This window comes from Electrophorus electricus, chromosome 18 (genome assembly GCF_013358815.1).
Source record: "Electrophorus electricus isolate fEleEle1 chromosome 18, fEleEle1.pri, whole genome shotgun sequence".
NCBI classification, from domain to species: Eukaryota; Metazoa; Chordata; class Actinopteri; order Gymnotiformes; family Gymnotidae; genus Electrophorus; species Electrophorus electricus.
The window spans coordinates 1,816,695-1,839,003 of NC_049552.1; the positions used below are offsets into that span (position 1 = coordinate 1,816,695).

At 49.6% G+C, this 22,309-nt stretch overlaps 2 protein-coding genes across 8 annotated transcripts in view; one reads left to right on the top strand and one right to left on the bottom strand.

The window, feature by feature from the left end:
- Positions 1-1,462: 1,462 nt before the first annotated feature.
- glt1d1 (glycosyltransferase 1 domain containing 1) lies at positions 1,463-21,628 on the bottom strand. 5 transcript variants are annotated; one of them, XR_003412208.2, is made up of 14 exons: positions 21,416-21,592; positions 20,958-21,081; positions 20,592-20,740; positions 19,878-19,983; positions 17,549-17,600; positions 15,821-15,857; positions 15,665-15,721; positions 9,883-9,981; positions 8,959-9,008; positions 6,537-6,580; positions 5,974-6,094; positions 5,495-5,593; positions 2,331-2,532; positions 1,463-1,802 (listed from the first exon to the last, which is right to left on the bottom strand). XR_003412208.2 is itself a non-coding variant. In XM_027032104.2 (14 exons), the coding sequence occupies exons 2-13, from the start codon at positions 21,023-21,025 to the stop codon at positions 2,386-2,388; spliced, it is 1,029 nt and encodes a 342-aa protein (XP_026887905.2). In that variant the 5' UTR covers positions 21,026-21,081; positions 21,416-21,592; the 3' UTR covers positions 1,463-1,802; positions 2,337-2,385. The 5 variants fall into 5 exon arrangements, 4 of the variants coding, with proteins under 4 accessions (XP_026887905.2, XP_026887904.2, XP_026887903.2 ...); XM_027032104.2 differs by having other exon boundaries at positions 2,337-2,532; XM_027032103.2 differs by having other exon boundaries at positions 1,463-2,532; positions 21,557-21,628.
- Positions 21,629-21,837: 209 nt separating this feature from the next.
- slc15a4 (solute carrier family 15 member 4) overlaps positions 21,838-22,309 on the top strand; it is a 36,769-nt gene continuing 36,297 nt past the window's right edge. The window contains exon 1 of one of the 3 annotated variants that reach the window (XM_035536039.1): positions 21,838-22,075. The gene's annotated coding sequence lies outside the window, so the exon portion shown is untranslated. The remainder of the gene's footprint in view (positions 22,076-22,309) is intronic. The other 2 variants (XM_035536037.1, XM_035536038.1) reach the window with 2 other exon arrangements.

Consider the following 22,309-nt stretch of genomic DNA (forward strand, 5'->3'; position numbering starts at 1 on the left):
AACCAGTGAAAACAGTGACAACACCAGAGAAACCAGTGAAACCAAACAAGTTTGCATGTACTCCATTCTCTGGTGTTTGCGGACGTCCTGTACTAATCCGACCAATAACTTAATTTGCAAACTATCCTCAAGTCGTTTTCATGCTTCTAGATTTACAGGAAATCTGTTGTTGGCAGATATGAGCATGTGACTTTTTACACCACACACACACACACACACACACACACACACACACACACGTCTTCACACTTGTGGTCTTTTCTTCACACGTACGATATCGTCCTGTGGTGGCCAAAGCTTCACGAGACATATTTAACAAATATACACACCAATGTTGCATTTCACCCAGTTAAACAAATACAGTGTAGAAATGTTCGTTGGCAAATAAAAGTGACCTCTGACGAGCTTCCTGAGGTCCTGCTGTCATAGTTCTCATTTGCTTTCTTCTCTTTTTTGGCACTTTTTGGCTTTTAATTGTTTGCTGCAATTATTGAATATGAATTTATCATTATTAGTTACGTTTATATAGCGCTTTTCTCAAAGGACGCTTTACCGACAGACACCGGTTTTTACACTCTAATCACTCATACGCAGTTTACACTCGGAGTGAAGCTTAAACTCCACGATTAAATTCAAGGATATCCAAGTTCTTTTCCGTATGCTGTCTCAGACATTTTTTAAAAACTTGTATTATTATCCGCAATAATAACCACAGAGAGACAGAACAACCCACTCCAAAGTTTCACCGCCTTCCCTCCAGTACAGTCTGGGTTTCATTTAATCCTCACAGCAGGAAAGAATCAACTCTCCCACACAAACACACATTTGTCTTTCACATATCCTGAAAAACAAACGGCAGCAATAACCCGCGTCTCCGTCCCACCCCACCGAACCCGCGTGTCCCGCAGCACAGGGCGGCGAGGCGGTGTCCTCCATATCAGATGGAAATCGCTTTCACTGCAGCCCCTCGCAAGACGAGAGAGATTGGACTTTAATGAGAGGCACGGCGCCGTGAGTGGTCGTCACGGAAACGCCCCTGTGCCGAGTGTGTATGATTGCAAACCCTCAATCCCAAGCAGAGATCAGACAGCGGCGTAGACCACAGACACGAACCTGCGGAGACCAAGCGGAGCGTTTCCAGAGCCGTCTAAATCTGACACACGCAGCAGACTGATGTTCAACTGTAACCACGGAAACCAGTACAACTTGGCCAGTTTTGTTATTGATGGTCAAATAAAGCTAAACAAAAGGTTGATTATTTCTACGTACGGCAAACAGCTGGGGACACATTTCCAAAGCCGGAGCGTGCTGTTTGCAGAAGTACAAACCCCACTTTTCATTCTCCAGCTTCAAAAACATCAATGTCAGAATTTGTATTAGGCAGCGTATATGCTGAAGAAATGGTACTGTTATTTTTTTAGTGCTATTTGATCAACAACACATTTATTTTATTCCAAAAAGGTATTCCTAACAAGGTTTATTGAAAGCTGGACACGTTTGGAAAACATTCAGTACACATTCAGTTTCAACAATGTATACATGCCTGACTGGATTCTAGATTTGAATAAATATTAAAAGGAAAAGAAAAATATTGCATCTAGATCCCAACGCCAGAATCTTTCTAGACTAGGAGCAGAGCACATCACCTGAAAGCAGAGAGGGGGTGGAGCAGAGAGGGGGTGTAGCTGAGCTGGGTGGAGCAGGGATGGTTTACAGCATGTCTGATGTGAAGCCCCTGCGATGGTTGGGTTCCCATGGGTTCTGAGTCCACTGACTCGTATCTTCAGTGATAATCTGTTAATCTGTTCCACATGGAACACATCATCTGTCACGAGAAAAGCAATCCAAGTGCGAAGCAAAGACAGCCAGATCTTCTGTATGGGACCTTTAACCCCCAAAGACTTATTACGCATCGTAAACATTATGATGTACTTCACTAATGCAACGAGGCATTTGTGACCAGTCATCTTACGCTAAAATTAACATTTTAAAGAGAATTCCACTAGGTAGATCGAGGCTGATTTCAGAGCTGTTCTCTCGGAGAAAGGTATCTCTAGAGAGGGCAATTCTGAGTAAACACACATTGGGAATGCCCGTCTTTATCTTTGCGCATCCAAACTAACCAGTAGTTTTGTCTCTGCTTGTATAAAAGACTGACCGTAAAATAGTAGCTGTCCTCAGAGATCCTGACATCAGTGCAACCTCGAGGGTCGAGTGTAAACGTTGGGTTTGTGTCACTGCTACAGACAGCAATGTCCAAACCAACTACTGTTCTCCCACTTTGTAAAATAATGTATAAGGGAATAAATTACGTTAACATGTACACTAACACGCACGTCCTTGCAGGCTTCCGTAGGTCCGCAGAGTCCGGGGACGCTGGGCGCGTCAGTGCAGCGTGGCCACCAGGCGCTGGTAGGTGGTGCGCTCTAGGGCGGCGCTGTGGTGCTGTGTGACATAGCGGGTCCCGTTCCGTCCCAGGCTGGCCCGCAGTTCCTTGTCATGGAGCAGTTGTTTGGACAGACACACAAACTCCTGCAGAGCGAGGACAGAGCGAAGCACCGGTTAGTCAGGTGAGCTGACACGAAGCACAGACATCTCACACCAGCTCCCTTACACACTTACACGGGGGAGCACAGCGTGTTTTAAACGATCCACCAACAGAAGGGCTGGAATTGGGATTAGAAAGACAGATGTGGATAAAACAGCTGTGCAGTACCAAGCTTTACTCGTCTGTCTGGGCTATGAGATGCCTCACTTGATGGTTAATTACACTACAGTCCAACAAAATGAACCGAGTTCAGCCGTATCAGTTGAGAGACACTATTCCACTTCAGACGTTTAATCCACAAATTTATGCTGTCAATCTGGGTGTCCATGACAACAGCTCTACAGGGATTCTCTCTCTCTCTCTCTCTCTGCTGTGGGGTCTGCGCGGCCTTGCGCTGAGGTGGGACTCACACACAGAGTCTCCGCTGACGTCTCTAACTGTCTCCTTAGAATAAAAAACTAAACCCCTGCACCAGGTGGGAAAGAAACAGCAACGATCACAAAGGAGCGGCTGACTCCCCGGGACTGCTCAGGCACGATCCGGGGGCCGTGCGCCGTGCACTCAGACGAGACCTGCCGGTGTGATGGACAGATCAGCACCCTGTCTCACGGGCTCCGGAAGTCCCCTGGGGTGAATGAGTAGAAAGGACAACCTGCTTGGACAGGAAGCTTCGGAGCAGTATGGGTAATCTCCATTAAAAGATAAAGCTGCAGGTGGTTCTGTTTTGACATAGCCACTTTTCCTCCACGGGGGCGGGGTTTGTGTTTGTAATGTGATCAGCAGCAGGTGGCCGACCCTCGCTGCCAGCCGAGGGAGCGTGAACGTTAATGACTTTTTTATCCCTGACTGAGAGTGTTTTACGAGCAGTGGCTTCAGAGGGCACTAGAGGGCGCGGTTTGTTCAGCACTGCAGACCTGCATGCTCCTCTCTCCTTCAGATGTGTTTTAAACTTCAGGGAACAAAGTTCATACATCTGAACTGCAGTTCAAGGTTTGCAAAGTGTGTGTATGTGCATGCATGTGTGTGTGCGCGCGCGCACGTGTTCTGAGTGACTCGGACCGTATTCAGGGACAGGGTGTGTTTACTGTCTGATTATGTCTGTCAGACAGAGACTCTGCTTCACACAACGTGGCACCAGACTGAGACAGACTCTTCAATTTCATCTGTGGTGAGGCCAGAATGGTGCAGACTAAGACTAACCATGAGCAGCTTTGGCACCATAATTCACAGTAATCCCATACACCTTTCCTCACCTGCTAGCACAGAGTACTGGGCTAGCGACACCAAGATCAGGGGTTTGATTCTCAGGGGTTTGATTCTCAGGGAGCGCACCTACTGTCTCGCTAACAAATACAGTGGCCATCGTTAATGGGACCCTTGAAGTCCAATATCGCCAGAAATAAATGGATAACTTTGTATCATTAGATTATTTTAATAGCATCCAAAATCCCTCAACAAAAAAGACGCCCCATCAACAACATGCAGTGTTTTCGACCTTATGAACCCTCCACGTTTCACTGGAAGTAGCACGGCGCACTTTTCCTTATGGATGTCATTCTGTTATTTCTAAACGTAATTCCGGTCTGCATGGCCAAAGAGTTCTGTTCTGGTTTAATCTGTTCATAGGACATTTTCCCAGCAGGACTGTGGTTTGTCTGCCATTTTTGGCGACATTCAATTTTCCTGTGTTGCTGTCTCTGTTCCATGTGTAACGTGGTTTTTTCCCCACATTTTGGACAGTTTTCCTCCTTCCTCCACATCCAGGAAGGTTCTTGACTGTTCCAGGAATAGCAAACGTCGTGATAACATTTCAGACTGTTGAAGCAGGTGTGCTGAGGTCTCCAGAGAGCCTCGTAGCCTTTAGATTACTTGTGCTTGGTGATAATAATATAAGAGACAGGGTGGAGAAAGACAGGGTTAAGTGAGACAGGGTGGAGAAAGACAGGGTTAAGTGAGACAGGGTTAAGTGAGACAGGGTGGAGAAAGACAGGGTTAAGTGAGACAGGGTGGAGAAAGACAGGGTTAAGTGAGACAGGGTGGAGAAAGACAGGGTTAAGTGAGACAGGGTTAAGTGAGACAGGGTGGAGAAAGACAGGGTTAAGTGAGACAGGGTTAAGTGAGACAGGGTGGAGAAAGACAGGGTTAAGTGAGACAGGGTGGGTAACTTTTTGGTTCGTGTCCCTGGTGGATGGTGGCATCCCAGTGTGTCCCACTAACAGGGACCCTGCAGCGTTAGTCCCAGGGGCTTTTCTCATTAATAATAGTAATTTTTTAGTAATAGTAGCAAGGCCTGGCTACGTCTCCTGCAGTGACACTTATCAGAGTGTCCTGATAATCTTGATAATCCGTCTCCGCCCTGCTTGGCTCTCCCGGGACGGCGTCCTTCATCTGTGTGCAGGGTGTGTTTTGGACCGAGTGCTCCGCCTTAATGTTGTTTGAGGACAGATGCCAAGCGCACCCCCGCGCGGACCCTGGAGCGCCGCGGCGGCTTGTTCCCGGACCTTCCTACTCCAATTCACCTCATTACGGAGCGATTGGAGGCACGCTCATTTCACGGTACGGTGGCCATGCAGAAACACACAATCTGAACATCAGCAGGAGATCAGGAACGATCGGAACACCATTTTCCAGCTAATAAGTTGGAACTCCGCTACGAGCCTTTAGGGCGTGCTACAGAACTCTGAGTTTGCCTGCAGTCAGTAACGATTAGTGTGAACAGGATAAAGGTCATCAGCACTGGCAAGCCAGTAGTCATGACGTGTATAGGTATTTATTTTTTAGGTGTTTAGGTATTTTAGTTTTTTAGGTATTTATGTTTTAGGTATTTAGGCTTTGTGTGTTCTGTACGTCCGTAGCACTGAAAATGCCTCCAACCCAACTCAGATGAAGCATAACCTCTTCCTCCTCCTCGGCACAAAGACGTTCACAGACGTTTGGGAATCTTACCTCTGGACAGGAGAATAACAGCCCTGTGATCCCGTGTCGGACTATCGCGGCGTTCCCAGGAATATTCCTCGCCAACACGGGTACGCCCAAATCCATCGCCTGAAATATGAAGAAATACGAAGACTTAATAATCAGATAATTACAAATCAAAGCGCTAATTGCATTCACGAGAAGGCACAGGGTTAAGAGAGTCATTTAATTAGCACTTTAATCCGTGTATTCTCCTAATCTGCAGATAAACCAGATTAACGTCCCCAACACAGCAGGAACGGGGTGAGCAAGACAGAGAGAAAAAGAACCCGTATCAGGTCTGACAACGCTCAGAGCCAACACTTCCTTTTTCTAGTCATTTATTTATTTTACATTTTGTATACACAAGATTACACTCTGGATTCTGTTCCAGAAGCTTCTGCAGACGTAGACAGGAATGAAGCAGATAAAAGGATTAAGGGAGAGCAGAGTGGAGCAGGAGCTCTGACCTCTAAGACAGCGGCTGACATGCCTTCAGACTGAGAGGAGTTCACCACAGCCAACGACCTCTGCATGGCAGCGTGGAGCTCCTCCTGACTCCGCTCTGCAGCTAGGAACACACCGGCAGATCTACACACACACACACACACACACACACACACACACACACAGCGTGGAGCTCCTCCTGACTCTGCTCTGCAGATAGAATCAGACCGGCAGATCTACACACACACACGCGCGCACACCTGTCCATGTGAGTTATACACACGAACTACAGTGAGTGTGTAACTATGGCACTGGTCCCAGTAAGGCGGGCTGGTCTGACGGAGCTGCTCTACACATCAGCTGCTTTATCATTTCACACCTTATGCTTCCTTATTTCTTCTCTCCGTCTTCTCTGCTGAGATGCTGGTCAGATAGCACGACAGCCTCCGTGTGTGTGTGTGTGTAGCCACATCCGCAGAGGCCCAGTGCAAGTGTACGGATCCTGCATACCAGGACAGAGATAAGGCAGAGCCCAGAGGAGGAGTGTGAAGATGAATGAAGAGGATGAAGACCCAGAGGGCCGTACCTCTCAACACACTTCTGGACTTCTGTGCTAAACTCCAGGTCCATCTGGAACAGGAGAAGAGGAGAAGTGAGAAGAGCCAACCAACAGCACAGCAGAACACGCGCACACATCACACATCACGCACACACACACACACACACACACACACACGCCACACCCTTACACTACACACTCACCCAGACCACACTACACACACACCATTCCCAGTTCCCTGAGCCATCCTACCCATATTGATACTTTTTCCAAAATTCTTTTTTGAGCTTTTTTCCCTTCCCCACAGAGCCAGGTAGCCGCCAGCTCCGTAACCACTCTACTCCAGGAGTGTGTGAATCTGCTAGCTGGTCCTGAGCTGCGGTGGGATGGAGGTTATTGCCATGGAGACGGGATGTTAGGGTTGACCGGCAGGCTGAAAGGTGCATGGACCCCTTTCACTGCAATTCGTCTGCACGCATAAACCTTTTAAAAGCACTGCAGCACAACGCAACGCACCAACAACCACTACAGAACAGAACACACTCGCCGGCGTTGGGCACCCTGGAGGGGCAAGGCTTGGGTTCACAAAGCAGACCTTAATGTTTGGGAAATGCTCCAATCACTTAAATATTTAATGCGACTCTAACAGGGACCTCAACACAAATTCAAACGTGTCTCCAAAATGCACTTAAAGCAGTAAAAGCTCCAAAAACAGACACAGCTTCACTCTTTCTTCAGTCGTTTGCTCGTTTCAGGACACTGTTCTGTCACTTTTCTTCGGTTTCTGTATCTGTCGTCCAGCGTTGTGAGCCTGCTGCTCCTTGGCCGCAACATGCCACGGAAAATCAGGCCGACTTTCTTCCGTCCGTTCCCCGTTACCCCGGTGCTTTATTGTGAGGTTTTCCAGGTACGTCGCCGCTTACAAACAAGGAAGCAATTCAAGTCCTTCAGCGCCGCGCCCCCCTCCGAGACGCTCAGCCATGCTCAGAGATGTTACGAGATTTTAAAAGATCAGATCTGGCATGGGTTGTTGCTTCCTGTCTCTCACAGTGAGAAGGTCTCTCTGCATGGCTACAGCAGTGGAGCAGGTGATTCAGGTCAGGGAAGTGGTGAGCACGTGAACAACACATCCACCTCCCGTTAGGACTGTGGCGCACTGGGTTTGGGTCTGGGATCCCTCGGCCACACCGCTCAGTCTGCATTGTGTGGGATTCACACAAAAGCAATCTATGATCAATCTGAAGCACCATAATACACTTTAATCTGTCTGAAAACTATAATCTCTTACCTCCTAGACGACCCTAATCTCTCAAACCCTTCCCAGTAGGCAGCTAAATAATAAGATAAATAATAATAACTAATATGTGGAATGTTCTGTGCATGGAAACACTACACTATCAGATACTGACTTTAATTACATGTGTTTGGTTTGGATTAGGGCTGTTATTAAATGTAGCATTAGCACCGTGCGCTAAATTGTGAGCTAAGACTAGTGTCCCTTAAATATCACACAAGAGACGATGGACAGGAAACAAACTGACATGCACTGACTCACCAAAAGGAAAAGGACTCACCAACTGACAGATGAGTCATCAGACAGCATCACACATCTTACAGCAGCATCAAAAATTCAGACAGAAACATCAGACATCAGAGAACGTCAGTCATCAGACAGAAACATCAGACATCAGAGAACGTCAGTCATCAGACAAACATCAGACATCAAAGAACGTCAGTCATCAGACAGAAACATCAGACATCAAACAACAACAAAAAATGCTCTAACAACCATGTGACACTTCAAGGCCACATGCAGACTTCAAACACAAAAGAGTGTAAACATCAGTGAGCACTCAAACAGACGAGAGAACGAAACAACGCTCTAATGATGTGGCGAAATCACCAAAGCTGGTGGAATTAAAGATCTGTCTAGCCATCAAAAGACGTTTCCCAGAAACAGTGATGGCGTGAAGCGCCCATTCTGAGTTATTAGTTGGACTCGTAACGAGCTCCTTGGATAATCAGACCAGTATTGTGTCCTGATGAGCTCCAGCCTCCTCCGACAGACATGTTGGTGAGGTCAGGCTAAGGTTGCACAGCAGTGTGGCAACACAATGCTTTCCAATCCCAGGATTCAGTCTAGCAGGCGGATAAGCGTAGCAGCTAACGGCTAAGGAGCACGTTTAGGTCCAGTCCACCATGCCATGACACTCTGCCACCCACATAACCCCACAGTCTCCAGATGCCTTAATAAGCTCAGCGCAGAGGGAACTACGCCCAATTAGCACCACCACCCCCTTAGAGGGGCATGCTGACTAGTGCGCTAATGCTAAAACAGCTGATTAAACAGATTACTGGTGGCAGGTGAAATAGTGCGTGGCCACTGAGAGGACACACACACACACACACACTCTCTCATACACACACACACACTTTTGCTCAGGCTCACCTTTGGGCCAATGATGATGAGGATAGCCAGTGGGTTCTGTGTGTGCCACTCTGTAGGAAACAAAATCATGTAAATAACACACATACACACACACACACACACACACACACACACACACACACACACACACACACTCACACAAACACTCACACACACGACCTAGGCCCGTCCAGTGCAATCCTGGGGGTGCTCAGCTCTCCCAGGTTATTCAGTGTTTCTGATTGCTTGGATCAGGAGTGTCGGTATCTAGGATACAACAAAAGCGTATGCTGTCTGGGAGTCCCTGCACACAGGACTGGGAAACCCTGCCCCAGGCCCCCAGACCGGCCAGCCAGCAAACATCAGCCGTGCGATCAGTTGAAGGAATCTGTGTCGTCCTGTTGTCCTGTCGTGTGCCCGGGTTTTCCTGACGCTGCTCATCCTGGCGCCTGGTGTTTCTCGCCCGTACAGTTCACACATGGAGAGCGGACACGCCTCCATGGAGACTGATTATTTACTCCCAATATGTTGGTAACGCCACGCATGTCTGTGATGGTGTGTGCAGGCTGTGAGCTTCTGTGATTTCCTGACATTCACACAGGTCGTCGTCTCGTTCGAATTCCGCCATTGGGCAGGAAGAGACGCCGTCTTGGTTCTAGGGCCTGTTCCCCCCACCTGGCACTACCCCGGAGCCGTACGAAGAGTCAGGCCAACACGACCCCGCACGTCCTCACATGTGACGCCCCACTCTGTCTGCAAACCACAGCCATGTGTTTTTGGAGTTTACTACGACGCTCCGGATTTCGCCAGCGCAGCGAGAATCCAACATCAACTATGCACACAATCTTAAAGTTATTGGCACCGTGTAACTCGAGAAGCACATTTCAACATGTCAAAGCACAAGAAGTTGAAACTATATCAAAAAAAATTTTTTTAAGCATTTACCTGAGAAGGCGTTGAGCAGGTACAGTGGGTCCTTCACCCTTCTGAGGCCACACACCAGCAGAAAGACCTTCAGATCTTCAACTCCATCCACACACACACCTGCAAACATTTACATTACATTAGCTGACGCTTTAATCCAAAGTGACTTACAATTATGACTGAGTACAACTTGAGTAATTGAGAATCTTGGTCAGGGGCCCCAACAGTGGCAACTTGGCAGTGGTGGGACTTGAACCAGCAACCCTAAGCACTGAGCTACCCCTGGTCCCCTGGGAGGTCGTTTCTTCTTCCTGCAGGACCAGGTGTTCATGCAGCTCGCCATATGACAGAAATTCACCTCATGAGTATTTAATGTGTAATAAAGCATGCTAATTCCCACGCCCCTCAGTCAAGGACCGATCCGTTAAACTGCACCGTAAAAAAATCGCAACGACTGGCGTGTCGACAGCATCCTGCACGTTGGACACACACAAGGCAGCTCGTTAATATGCATGAGTCTGATAACAACCTACCCGTGTGTGTGTGTGCGCCTCGTCTAGCCCACAGCACTCTTAGACCCCAGCACAACAGGAGGCATTGACGTACAGGACAGTCAACACTCGGGCCACCGGAGACGACCCGTGCCGCAGGGCTTCTACTGTGCTGGGTTCAGAGGTCGTGTTCATCCTCATGGCTTGCTTGCAGGCGGTAGGCATGTCTGATCCTCCTCTAATCTCCCCAAGATTATTCTCCATAAACACCACCTATTCCAGATTACCCAAATCTGTGTGTGCATGGGGATATTTACATCCACGAATACACACACTCTCCCTGAACACCACACCGTGATGAATGAATACACACACTCCGTCCCAAAACTCTACACCGTGATACGCATGGCGTGGGCAGCACACACTTCCTGTATACACTTGACTGTACCGGATTCTACCTGGAAACGAGAAGCTCCAGCTACGTTCCCATGGAACGGCACGGACCGCGGTTCTGGGCAGAGATCAGAGCTCAGGTTCAGACACCAAACCCAACGGGTACACTTGAAATGTCTTCCATCCTTCAAAATATGCTTCAGAAATCACTGAAACCCACTCGTGTTGATTAGCCTGACCCTGGAGGGGTCAGTGATGTTAGGGGTCAGGGGATGAAAAAGGATTCAACAGTAATGAGCACTAAAGAGGTCATTGAAACAGAGAGCTCTGGGCAGCACACGTGAGGCTGTGAGCTGAATGTAAAGTGTCACTGCATTCAAACAGCACACGTGAGGCTGTCTGAGCTGAATGTTTAGTAACACTGTGTTAGAACAGCACACGTGAGTCCGTGTCAGAGCTGAATCTAAAGTCACCACGACATCCCAAACAGCACAGCAAGCCGACAGGGGACTATATAATTAATCTCGTCAGGAAGTGTATTCAGTTACTCTTGATAAACAGCCAATACTACAACTTCCACAACTTTTCTGCCATAGCTAATGTTTAATAGCAAAGCACACACTGCACTATAGTGACAACACACTCATGACGAGGTCCAGCCATGGAGAAAGTGACCAAACGATCCAGTAACACACTAACAATAGTTCACTTATTTGTAGTTGCTGCCCACGGTAAGACTGTTGTGAGGTCGTCAGGACTGGACAGTTAGGTCACTGTTGCATCAATAAAGTCCAAAATGATATAATAAAAGAATCACAAACAGAAATGAACCTCGCCGAACGGGAGAGGTTTGGCTTCGCTCCAGGATCAGCTGAAATGTGGAGCTGGGTGAGAAGTTTCCACTGTGTCAGATTAACCCTCCCCTCAGTCCACGCAGTGGCTGTAAATAGCTCCATCTTACTTCTCCGTGACGGCCCACTCGTTAGTGCTAACGAGCTGCCACAGACACTAAGTGATTTTAAATCAGTTCCCGTCAGTGCGAGCGATTCCACTCGTTTACCAATACGCACTCTGTTTTACTTTCAGCCGCTAAAACATTTTGTGAACATAATGGCTTGGAAGGACCGGTACAAACGCTGCTTTTAATCGCCACGGTAACACAAAGCAGGAGGCTTTTTGTGCCGCTGTCATCCTGGACGCACTCACTGGAGCTCTGCAGAGCTGCTTTGTCTACTGTAACTCACCCAACGCAAAATAAAAGCAATTTCAACTGAATGTGTTTGATTAATTATCCCTAATCTAAACCCTTGTGATCCTAATAGCTCAGTTTGGAACAGCTCCCAATTGACTTTAATCAAGGATCCGTGTTATCTGCTAAACCCTGCCGATCTTCAGGGATGTGTGTGTGTGTGTGTGTGTATGGCAGGGGCACAGGAACAAGCCGTTCCCTGAAAAATACAGCTCTGCACTGCTCACTTAACACTTCAGCAGGACTTCTTAAAGGGGCAGAACACGGCGACCGCGGGAGAAGACACACATTGGATTAGCAGCAAAGCCAACACACGCAGCGCTGGACCACCGGGGGCAAAAGACCAAAGAGGGCAGAGCAAAACTCCCAGCAGGCATCTCTCAGCGTCTAATACGCATCCTTTATCACAGCAGATAGAAATGCATGTAACAGTTTTACAGAGCATGCGTTTCCTGGGAATCCAGCCCATGACCTTGGTTCTGTCGGCACCAGCCTTCTGGAAGACCCGGTCACCCGCCGGGACTTTAGAAGGAACCTAGAGCAGCCCAGCCCAGACGAGAGACACACCGAGATGCCGCCCAGTGAAATCTCGCTGAAATCTGTCGTCTGTGGCTGGGAGTTGACGATCGCCTCTTCTCTAGGCTGGGGGTCTTCACTCTGCCTCCCCGTGTTGAGACCCCCGTGGTGCTGAAACCTCCTCAGGCTCCATGTGTCCACAGCATTATGCTGTAACCTCAGAGGACAAAATCTGAGTGCAACACACACGGAAGTACCCGGCCGTCATTCTCTCGGCGGCCAGCAGGGGGCGGAGAGTCTATACCACAGCTCTCCACGGGACCGAACCACTGGGTCGGTCCTATTGGACACAAAACACACGCTCCTGTGTGTGTGTGTGTGTGTGGGTGGGATTCATTTCACCCGCCCATCTGCTTCACGGCTGATTGTGATGGATGATGTCGGCTTTTTCCGGACTCTACTGATGCAGCGTTGTGATTCCCAGCACCCTTTGTGGGTTTTTTTCCCTCCCCTTTCCCCAGTTTTACTTCGTTATTCCTGTTTCATCCTGATGTGCTTTGGTTTCCCACTCCAAAACAGACATGCATTGTGGAAACAGACAGACCTCCTCTGCTGAGCTGAGAGGAAAACACAATTTTCACAGATTGAATTTTACCTCGAATAGTTCAAAAGAATGAGACGTGTGTGCGTGCGTGCGTGTAGGGTTAGAGAGAGACACGTCTGGTGGAGAGGGAGAGACGTCTGAGTGGCAGTCTAATCGGTGGTTGTGCCAGCTGGGTTTGATCCCCAAACGTACCTGTCTGTCTGCTCTCTACCCCACCTGTCTGTCTGCTCTTGTTCTGGGAAGTGAGTCTTTAATTCTGAGAAGAATTTTTAGCTTTTCTTGTGTATGGGATTGTCTGAGTTATTGTGTGCATTTGGGGGGGGGCAGAAGCATGTCACCACTGGAGAAGAACGTCAGCAGCGGAAAATCTCTATTAAAAATGACATTTTTTGACAGATTCAGCAGTAAAGGGAATCCGAGGAAGCAAACAGCCCTCGTGGACTGACGGAACTGGTGGTTTAGTTCAAGTGCGGGAACACGTCGCTAAAACCTAATAAAACAACACACACTTATCAGACATCAGGTCTGTGCGTTCAAACACACCTCGCTAGCAGCTCTGCTGTGGGAGGAGTTTGGTCTTTGGTTTTTTCTCCTCTATGAAAATGTCAGGGAATACTGACACCTAACCTGCCTCAAAGGTGGTGCTTTTCACACGCGCACACACACACACACACACACACACACTTCCTGACACCTAAAGACTGCGTTTGAAGAAGAACAAAACAAGTGCGGGTGAGAAAGTAAAACTGGGATCTGTGGTCCCGCAGCTGCGGGACTGAGCTCAGGACTACATCTGCCATGAGGCACCACGGTGGTGTGTCCACCTAGCAGGGCTTCCCTACAGCGAGATGCATAATGTGACCCCACGACCAGGCAACCCACAACGACAGTCCAGCAGAGACCAGGGCAGGCCACACATTCAAGGCTCGCAAACCTGCAGTCCATTTACACACACACACACACACACACACACGCTGACGCATTCATCGAGCTTCAGAAAGGTACTTTAGTCAAGTGGATTACGTTGCCAGTGGTGCACCATGCAAAAACGAGAGAGAGAGAGAGAGAGACAGAGAGAGAGAGAAAAGAAGAGAGACAGACAAAGATGGGGAAAGAGAAAGACAAAAGAGCGTGAGGGAGGGAGGGAGGGAGAGAGAGAGAGAGAGAGAGAGAGCCTGAACTGTGTTAAGTCCGTGTTGTGTTGTATCTGTGCACACACTCAGCACTCTGAGGTCGAGTGATCCAGTGAAACACGTCTGAAATGTCAAACAGCTCTGCAGTCTCTGCTCTACCAACGCCCCCATGCCGCACGCACACGCTGTGGAAAATGTCACACACGACGCAGAACGTGTGCATGTGCGCAAGCGTTTCTGCATTTATGTGTGCGTGCATACATGTGCACAAGCATGCGTATGTGTGCATTTGTGTGTGTGTGGTGTGTGGAGCCATACAGTCTGCCCAGCGCAGGATAGATCAGCAGGTGAGAGACTCAATGCAGTCATTCCAACCTCACATCACAGAACCAGATAGCCTATATCACCAGACAGCCCAGTATCACCAGGCAGCCCAGTACACTCGTGCAGACAGACAGTGGGCAGTGTTGCTCAGATGGGACCGAAGGGTGAATTTTAGAATTTTTTTTTTACAAGATATCAGTAGGAACCAGGAGACTGTGGGAATGCAAAATGGAAAATTAGCACTTTTCCTATATTTATATTTCTGTCATATTTACACGGGTTTGCAGACACTTACACATGTACGCTGACAGAGACATCGACTTGGTCATGCGTCAACTCAGGGACTGACAGCTGGACGAGCTCTAAAGTGACTATGTACGTGTGTGTGTGCTTAATAAGGACTGTGATGAATAACTTCAGACAGCAGGATTATTAATCAAACCCTGAACCCTCCTCAGCACATCAGAGCACTGACACACCAGGCACAGAGACGAGGGAAGATCCTGCTCACATCCGCACTGCGGTGATAGAGCGCCCAGCCTGCAGGAGGCCAGGGAGTGATGGGCTGACACACCAGGAGGGGAGGAAGAGGGGACACAGGACAGCACAGCGACCTGCTGACATTCACGCTTACATTTATAGCATTTATCTGACACTTTTATCCAAAGTGACTTACAATTATGACTGAGTACAACTTTAGCAATTGAGGGTTAACGGTCTTGCTCAGTGGCAACGTGGCAATGGTGAGACTTGAACCAACAACCTTCTGATTACTAGACGAGTACCTTCACCACTGAGGTACCGCTGTCCTGCTGAGACTAGGATGAAAGGTCGACAACAGGAGCGCATCGTCTCTACAGGACAATTCAGGACGGTGCACAGGTCTGACAGGACAGTTAGGAAAAAACAAACAAGTACTGCTTCTCTAGAGGAGCGTTTGGACCAGACCCCCCACGGTCGACCTCTGGAGGACACTCCTCAGACCTAGCGCCCGGGGTCAGCTGATTCATACGGTCAGGGGGTCATGGGTCAGGGTGTCGAGGTCAGCGAGTCACATGATAAACCCAAACCAGGCAAGGTGGCATGCGAGTACCTGCGCTACGTAGGAACTCCATCCAGCTGAAGTCCAAGCTCGGCCGGGTCTCGATTCCTGAAGACGGCAGAGCAAAGGATCATGGGATCGGCCGTGCTCGGCCCGCATGCATATCACTCAAGGTCACACGAGGCCAAGGGGGTGACCCATCCTTACCTTGAGCCTGCACACAGATCTGGCCACTCCCACACTCCTAGAGCAATGGAAACCAGAGACGTCGTTACAGGCCATCCATCGGTCGCCACGGGCGACGGGTTCCCTGCACGCCCCGACTTATCCCCACATTTGTATGAGAACTTTAGATTTTGCAAGGCTGGGCGGGGTTTCTTTCGCTAATATACAGCGAGGATGTCAGAAGAGTAATCTCTCAGCTGCAGAACGAGTCAACAACCCTACGATTGTTGGCGATGCAGGAAAAAATAAACAACGCAGTGAGAAATAAGGATAAGGAAATAACGTGGGCGCTCAGCCCAAATCAAGCAGATAACGTCTCCCAGCCGGGGGGGAAATTGGCTGGGTGTTATCAGATCTAGAACAGAACACCTCTGCTTGGGACCGTGTGTGTGTGTGTTACGCATGCTGTCTTTGGTAACCCACAGAAAGAGAGCAAAGATGTCCTGTTTATCTTAACTGGAGTGTGTGGGTGTGTGGGGGTGTGTGTGTGTGCGCATCTGTCACTGTGGGTCTAATCTGGCTATGAAATGTTCTACTTTTGTTTTTATTGCTGTTGAACTGTTATGTAGTCTTGAGGTCTGGCGTTATTGTTGGTTCTGTTGGAGTTATGTGGTTTTGTGGTCCGGGGTTATTGTTGGTTCTATTGGAATTATGTGGTGTTGAGATCTGGGGTTATTAATTGTTCTGTTGGAGTTATGTAGTGTTTAGGTCTGGGGTTATTACTGGTTCTGTTGGACTGGTATGTGGTGTGGTCTGGGATTATTACTGGTTCTGATGGACTGGTATGTGGTGTTGTGGTCTGGGGTTATTACTGGTTCTGTTGGAGTTATGTGGTGTTGAGGTCTGGGGTTATTACTGGTTCTGATGGAGTTATGTAGTGTTTAGGTCTGGGGTTATTACTGGTTCTGATGGACTGGTATGTGGTGTTGTGGTCTGGGGTTATTACTGGTTCTGATGGACTGGTATGTGGTGTTGTGGTCTGGGGTTATTACTGGTTCTGATGGACTGGTATGTAGTGTTGAGGTATGGCGTTATTGTTGGTTCTGTTGGAGTAATGTGGTGTTGTGGTCTGGGGTTATTACTGGTTCTGTTGGAGTTATGTGTTGTTGAGGTCTGGGGTTATTACTGGTTCTGTTGGAGTTCTGTGGTGTTGAGGTCTGGGGTTATTACTGGTTCTGATGTAGTTATGTGGTGTTGTGATCTGAGGTTATTACTGGTTCTGATGGACTGGTATGTGGTGTTGTGGTCTGGGGTTATTACTGGCATCATTTGTAGCTGTGAAATGCTTTATATTTATTTGTGGCCTTGGGAAGTGATATTAGTCCTCACTTACTCACTAACTCACTCTGTCTCTCTTACGTGTGCGTGTATGCACACACACACACACCCCCACACACACGGTCATTAAATCCCAACATCAGTGTTGTCGTTAATCACTTTCTCTGTAAGTGCTCCAGTTTGAGTGCAGTGTTACGTAACTCCTGCCTCCGCTGGGCAGACGTGTACTCGGGCGTGAGGACTGAACAGAGTCCAACAGACGCTGCACTGTAACCTGTCTTTTCCCTTAACAGACAGTGTCCCGGTCAGTCCGGTGTTGGTCCAGACTGCCCTCGTGCCCGACTCCACACCGGCCCACATGGACAGCCTGAGCGGCAGAATCCAGAAAAGAAACCAACGGCGGTTATGGGGTGAGGAACACGGATAACTCACCAAGATGGCCTCTGCTTTTTCCTTCAGCTCCTTGCTGAATGACACAGCAAACCTGGAGAGAGAGAGAGAGAGGGAGAGGGAGAGGGAGAGGGAGAGGGAGAGAGAGAGAGAGAGAGAGAGAGAGAGAGAGAGAGAGAGAGAGAGAGAGAGAGAGAGAGAGAGAGAGAGAGAGAGAGAGAGAGAGAGAGAGAGAGAGAGAGAGCTACAGTAAACATGGGTAAATACCAGTCAGACATTGTCATGACTAGCCACTCCCTAGCGCCATGCTTCCATGGTTACCCTGTCTTTGTTTTTGCTTTACTTCCCTGTTCTGCTCCCAAGTTTCGTTTTCCGCGCTCCTCGCGAGTTTCACCTGCGTCTTGTGTAGTCCTCATTACTTAATCCCTGTGTCGGCCTCGGCGTGTCGCTGGTGACCGAGTTAACCTGAGCCGTCTGTCACGCGCTTACGCTATCGCTTAGTTGTTTGCTCTTTCCGTAGCCTGCTTCCCTTTTTGTCATCGAGTGTTTTGTTTCGTTCTGTTCGGTAGGCATTCTCGGACCCTACACACTGGCTCCATGACCCGGGACGGTTCTACTGATAACGGTTCTGGATTAGTCCGCTCTCCTCGGTGTGTGCATGCGCCTGCGTTACACACACGCTGACATGGGGTACATCACCCCTCCCCATCCTCCCTGCAGGAGCCGACATGGTGCTGCTTTGCCACTCACTTCTGGACCTCACGCAGGCAAACAGGGACACACACAACCTCACACACAGAGAAGGATACTGCAAACTCTCATTTTGTTTTCCTCTGCTGTGTGCCAAAGCTGAAAAGGGCAACAGCAGAAAAATCCCCCCTGGGGTGAGAAAACCCGAACAGACACAATCTTCATGCAGACCCCTCCCAGTCTCTGTCTGTCTGTCTGTCTCTCTCTCGGTGGGGGGGGGGGGGGGGGGGGGGGCTCTGTTTGTTTGTTTGTGTGCGTGCGTGTGTGTTTTATAACAGCAGTGGGGGGTCTTCACCGAGAGATGTGTGTTTGAAGCCTGCTCTCTCTCTACGTCCCCGGGGGCCACACATCGCTTTAAGACGGCAGAAGGGCAGAGTGGGAATACCTTCACCAATCAGAGAGGGAGGACGAACCACAGCACCCAGCCGCCAGGGTAACACGCCAAGCAGGAAGCGCGACACAGAGAAAAGATTCCCTGACTGTTCTGGGAGTGTGCAAGTCCAGAATACACCGGGAATTAGAAGACTTGATACAGTGCTGAGTTGGGAGATATTAGGGACCAAAATAACTCTGACAAACGCGCAACAAAGGAGTAATCTAACCCACGACTGTGGCTGCAGTTTTCCCCTCAATCTCTCAGTAATGTGACTCTCCCATTCACATGATGTCTAGTCACATGACCAGTCACAAGCTAACAATAAAGAGGAAGTGCAGAGAAAAGGGACATTACCCCAGACCACGAACCACCTGACAGCATGAGAGCAGGTTTCAGCAGACAGTCATCTCCACTGAGGGTGTGTGAGGCTGGTGAGGGAATGACTCCACCCAACCCAGCGCCCTTCAGTACCTGGTCCCTATTCAGAACCTCCTTCAGTACCTGGTCCCTGTTCAGAACCTCCTTCAGTACCTGGTCCCTGTTCAGAACCTCCCTCAGTACCTGGTCCCTGTTCAGAACCCCCCTCAGTACCTGGTCCCTGTTCAGAACCCCCTTCAGTATCTGGTCCCTGTTCAGAACCCCCTTCAGTACCTGCTCCCTATTCAGAACCTCCTTCAGTACCTGGTCCCTGTTCAGAACCTCCTTCAGTACCTGGTCCCTGTTCAGAACCCCCTTCAGTACCTGATCCCTGTTCAGAACCCCCTTCAGTACCTGGACCCTGTTCAGAACCCCCTTCAGTACCTGGTCCCTGTTCAGAACCCCCTTCAGTATCTGGTCCCTGTTCAGAACCCCCTTCAGTACCTGGCCCTGTTCAGAACCCCCTTCAGTACCTGGTCCCTGTTCAGAACCCCCTTCAGTATCTGGTCCCTGTTCAGAACCCCCTTCAGTATCTGGTCCCTGTTCAGAACCCCCTTCAGTACCTGGCCCTGTTCAGAACCCCCTTCAGTACCTGGACCCTGTTCAGAACCCCCTTCAGTATCTGGTCCCTGTTCAGAACCCCCTTCAGTACCTGGCCCTGTTCAGAACCCCCTTCAGTACCTGGCCCTGTTCAGAACCCCCTTCAGTACCTGGACCCTGTTCAGAACCCCCTTCAGTATCTGGTCCCTGTTCAGAACCCCCTTCAGTACCTGGCCCTGTTCAGAACCCCCTTCAGTACCTGGCCCTGTTCAGAACCCCCTTCAGTACCTGGCCCTGTTCAGAACCTCCTTCATCACTGCACGTTTGCCTTCATCTTTGGCGTCTTCGTTGATGTCTGTCCCGCCGAACACGACTCCGAAAGGCACCCCAGCGTCTGCAGGATGAGGAAAAGACAGATTGCAAACTGAAGAACCTCCCACATGCTCTCCAATCCATCACTCAGACTCAAATCCTGCAGCAGCTGGAAGCTCTGTGAGGCCAGTTAGAGACTCAGCGATCTACATGAGGGACACCTCCAGTCCAAACACCTCCCAAAAACATTTACACAAGTGGAAGGTGAGACAGAGAGAGAGAGAGAGAGAGAGAGGGAGAGAGAGAGAGAGAGAGAGAGAGGGAGAGAGAGGGAGAGAGAGAGAGAGAGAGAGAGAGGGAGGGAGGGAGGGAGGGAGGGAGGGGAACCCCCCCCCCCCCAAGTCTGACTAGTGTTTGCCCATGTTTACTGTAGCGCACACTCACTCTCTCTCTCTCTCTCTCTGATTTATAAGGTCATAATGTGTACAATAACAGCTTTTTGGCTGTTATCTATAATTCTATAACTTTTTATAATTTTTAATTCTTACACAAACAATCTAAGACCAAATCATTTTTGGAATTAAATTACAAATTCAGCTCTTCTAACTCGGTAGGTTGCAGTAGGTCAGTGGTTACTTGTTGGCTGACTGGACACCGACTGAGTGTCTGATCTCTGAGAGGAAGCGTCACCTAGCAACAGTCGCCCCGCCTTGTACAGGTGGATGGCCAGCGCCCCGTCCAGCGCCGTCTCCCGCTGCAGGTGCGCGACATCGGACGCACACCTGACGTCTCTCGTGTCTCGAAGTAAGCACACGTGACCCGCGCGCTCGATGTGATCCCTGAAACCCAGAAACGGGGCGCGAGTCATTCATTCCTGTCGGTGAACAGATGTCGGAGCGCGAGCGGCTGCGGCAGTGTCGTGTTGCTGTGACGTTTAAACCGGAAGATTTAACCGAGTGCGGGTGCCACAAGACAACGTGCCCACGCGCTCCACGTGTGCATGTTTTTAAAGCGACTACATGGCTCTCGAGGGCACAGGTGGGGGGGTTACTCTACCTGATCCTTTCCGCAGTGGTGCAGTTTCCAGTTTGGGGACTCAGACACGCCAAGAACAGCAATCGCATCTCTGACCTGCTGCGCGCGGCTACCGTCCCGACCCTCTGACGCGCTTATTTCCGTCCTGCACGTCAGGACCGCCGCCACCACACACACACACACACACACACACACACACACACACACACACACACACACAGTGTTTGCTTTTAGCGTTGGTCCGTCAGCGATTATGTTCCTCCGGAAACACGGAACGTATCAGGCACGTCCGTGCTACATGCTCGCGCTGTAGTGCTGCTACAGTAAACGTTAGCTGGCGCGGAGCAGCAGACACGAAGCTCAGTCACGTTAACTTCGCCATCATCAGACCAAGCGCGGGCCAAAGGGTTCAGTCAGCTCGAGAAGTACTGATACGGAAACCAATGCACATGACGAAGGTGCAGCTCACGCGTGCATACCTGCACTACTGAGCCTGACCTCGCGAGTTTCATACGTCATACTGGGGCACGCGCAGCCGCTCCTCCAGCTCATGCTCATCTGGGTCTGCCACGGGGATGTGAACAGTTACCGCGCGCGCTGGGTTGTTCGACTGCACTTACTAAAATCAGCGGAATCGGTCTGCGCGAGCGTGTGCCCCGACCTGGCCTGCTCTGCGCGTGACTCACTGTCGTCCAGGAAGCGGCGAGGAGAGGTTTGATCGACGGCGAGGCTCGCCAATAGAAACGGGCCTCGCCACACTGCACCCAATCAAAAGCGAGAGCTCAGCCGAGCTCCACCCGAGACTTGCGCACGCACATGTGTGCGCGTGAATCGACGGATCGTGTCCGCACCTTCTGTATCTCTGTGCACGAGCTGAGACCCCCCGCCCCCCGGTGAATGGTGCGTGTCACGCGGTAGTTTCCCTCATTACACCACTATATTTAGGTGGAGTGTTTAGGTTCAGTGTTTGTGTTCAGTGTTTGGGTGGAGTGTTTAGGTTGGTCGACTCTTAGCTGGTCGATTTGAAAACTTTGCAAAACATCCCGGAAAAAGCTGCGCGAGATGACGGCAAAGACGAAAAGAAAACAAGTCGCGTGTTCATGTGTCCGGCCTGCAGGGCTCATGCGTGTGTGTTAAGGGTATGTGTACACTTGTGTGTGTGTTTAGGATATGTGTTTGTGTTTAGGATATGTGTTTGTGTGTGTGTGTTTAGGGTGTGTGTGTGTGTGTGTGTGCGTGTGCGTGTGCGTGTGCGTGTGTGTGTGTGTGTGCGTGTGCGTGTGCGTGTGCGTGTGCGTGTGCGTGTGCGTGTGTGTGTTTAGGGTATGTATGTGTGTGTGTGTTTAGGGTATGTATGTGTGTGTGTGTTTAGG

Bases quoted from the DNA above. Each gene is read 5' to 3' on its own strand.
- glt1d1 (XM_027032103.2), bottom strand. From the start codon at position 21,025: ATGCGATTGCTGTTCTTGGCGTGTCTGAGTCCCCAAACTGGAAACTGC. The intron at 9,982-15,664 runs GTACTCGCATGC...AAATGTTTGCAG, and splicing joins GGAGTTCCTACGTAGCGCAG to GTGTGTGTGTGGATGGAGTT. The intron at 6,581-8,958 runs GTGAGCCTGAGC...CTCCTGTTCCAG, and splicing joins TCATCATCATTGGCCCAAAG to ATGGACCTGGAGTTTAGCAC.